A 2,702-nucleotide genomic window follows, 5' to 3' on the forward strand; every position below is an offset into this window, starting at 1 on the left:
ATACATATACATATACATATACATATACATATACATATACATATACATATGACTAAGCAGTAAGACATTGACATTAGTTAATTAATCTACTGCATTCCCAACAACACATTAGGCACAGAGAACTAAAGAAAAATCAAATTTCCTCTGAGTGATCTTACCTCCAGTGAAAAGATATAGATAAGTCAATGTAATATAAACTAACACTAGTTATGATGGCTGAATGCATCATTATAGAAACAGGAAAGGAATGACGTAATTTAAGCAGCAGTAAAAGAGAAGTTAGCATGTAGGGTATGTGTTGAAAATAGGATTTTTTTCCAAAGAACTACAGAGTAAAATGGAGAACTGAAGAAATAAGACATGAAGATTAAAAAAAAATCAAAAATAGAACCAAAACAAAACCCAGTGTTTTCTGGAAATGACTGACAGTTCAGAATTCCAGGTTAAAGCACGGGTTGTGTCTGCATAAAAGAACAGAGAGTGGGCAGCTGTGCTGGCTCAGTGGTTAAGAACACTTGGTGCTCTTGGAGAGGACCTGAGTTCTGTTGCTATTATTCAAATTGAGTAGCTCACCATAGCCTGCAATTACAGTCCCAGAGGATCGAAAGCGTCCTCCGCTGGCTGCTTCTGGTACCTACGTTCAAATGTATATACCCCTACACAGACATACTACGCACACACACACACACACACACACATAATTAAAATAAGTCTTTAAAAATTATTTTTCGAAAGATCAGATAAGAAAAATTTGGAAGGTCAAGTTAAAAGCCATTGTGAGATGCTCTATTTTCCTTTTTTACTGGCCATTCTCCCCGGGGCTTACAAAGGAAGGGAGTCCAGGGATACCGATAGGATTCAACAAGGATGACCTGGAGAGGAAGCTGGAGGGCGTGGCTGACGGCTCTGAGTCTGCGTGATGGCGATCAGAAGAGACAGCCCTGCCCTTAGATCTCACACTTACCCTTTCACCCCTTTCTTGGGAGGCTTGCTCTTGAACTGTCGAGTCTGCCTCTGCTTGAACTTGGGGGGCCCTTTACGTGGGGTAGTAGGACCTTGGCTTGGTGCTGGAAGACTCAGGGAAGGGCTGTCACTCATCTCGGCTGGGGAGTGGAAGGAAATGAAGACCCTCGAGTCAAAAAGACTGTTAGTTATCAGATATTCGGAGCACTGTTGACTCAGAAGCTTGGCGTTTTGTGTTGACACATGCGAGCCAGAGAAATCAGTTTTAGAAAATATCCTATAAATCAACGAATGTACTCAATAGCGTGCAATGAAAACAGTCAACTAAGAGATTTTGTCAACTAAAAGAAAGTTTAAAAAAAATTAGATATACAAGGGCCATAGATATACAAGGGTTGGTAGAGTATTTGCCCAGCACACACAAAGATCTGAGTTCAATTCCCAGCACTGGAAAAATCAGGCCTAATTGGATTGTGCATACATGTAACTGACGTACTGAGCTGATAGATGCAGACGACCTGAAATCCAAGGTCATCCTTGGCTATATAGCCAATTTGAGGTCAGTTTCAAATACATGAAACCTTGTCTCAAATCCAGGTATATGCTCCCCCAAGAAAATAATCCAATAGTATTTAATTATAATATCATATTTCCTCTCAAATAATCCCAAGAAAAGAAGGGAAATTACCTGAATGCTATGCTTATAATATTCATAAATATTTTAAACTTTATATGCATCCAGCTTCAGACTAGCCCACCTCCAAAAGATATTTTCTACAGTGTATTCTTTTCCTTTCCATTCTAGGAAAGGAAAAGATTCTAGGATTTCTAGACTGTGGACAATAATGGGTACATTCCATGTGGCCTGAAACAGACATGCAGAAGCAGAGGATTGGGTCCTGGGGATTGGCTAACCAATACCTTTGTTCTCTAACACCACGTCCAGATAGAGTCCATCAACTACGTATCTCCTAGATGTCTTCAACGTTTTCTCTCTTGTGCAAACCATGGACCTATCTAACACTGCATACCCAGACTAGTTAGGCTGCAGACTTATACCTCGCTCCATAAACATAAACCACAGTGGGAAAAGTATCCGCAGACCTATATATACTTTGATCTACAAACGTAAACCATAGGGGGAAGTATAGGCAAAGATAAATGTAAAAAAAATTAAAACTTCAAGGCTAGAGAGAGAGTTCAGAGGTTAAGAGCACTTGCTATTCCTGCAGAGAACTAGGGTTCAGCTCCCAGCACCCTCATGGAGGCTCACAACCATCTGTAACTCCCAGGGAGTCTAACCTCCTCTTCTGTCCGCTGATAACAGCAGGCATGCACATACAGACACACGTGCAGGCAAAACACCCATGCACGAAAAGTAAAATATAAAATAAAGTTTTAACTGCTAAGTCCTGATCTTTTTGTTGGTGGTGGTCTTTTTCTTTCTCCGACATTCAAGAAAGTTTACCTTGGGAAGGAAGTTTCGGAAAAGCTCCAAAGAACTCACAAATAGCCTTAACCCCTTCCTCCAAAGGGACAATGATGTTCCGTAATGTGACATAGTGTCCAGGCACCCCGCTGCATAAGATTAACCTTCCACGGATACGGCTGATGCTCTTAGCCTGTCCCGGGGCCTGTCCGACTTTAACTCGTGGTATTTACTCCACGTGTCCCCACCTCACACTGATGCCCTCTGATGTCATATATGTGATTTCCACTTCGTGGTCTTTTCTTTGGAC

The 2,702-nt window shown here is 41.2% G+C and overlaps 1 protein-coding gene across 1 annotated transcript in view; it reads right to left on the reverse strand.

The window, feature by feature from the left end:
- Positions 1–1,098, reverse strand: part of Pde6h (phosphodiesterase 6H) — a 4,390-nt gene extending 3,292 nt beyond the window's left edge. Inside the window, exon 1 of the mRNA XM_028780855.1 lies at positions 965–1,098. Coding sequence (XP_028636688.1) covers positions 965–1,098 — 134 coding nt within the window. The remainder of the gene's footprint in view (positions 1–964) is intronic.
- Positions 1,099–2,702: the final 1,604 nt, after the last annotated feature.

Source organism: Grammomys surdaster, unplaced genomic scaffold, assembly GCF_004785775.1.
Source record: "Grammomys surdaster isolate TR1022 unplaced genomic scaffold, NIH_TR_1.0 373, whole genome shotgun sequence".
Taxonomy (NCBI): Eukaryota; Metazoa; Chordata; class Mammalia; order Rodentia; family Muridae; genus Grammomys; species Grammomys surdaster.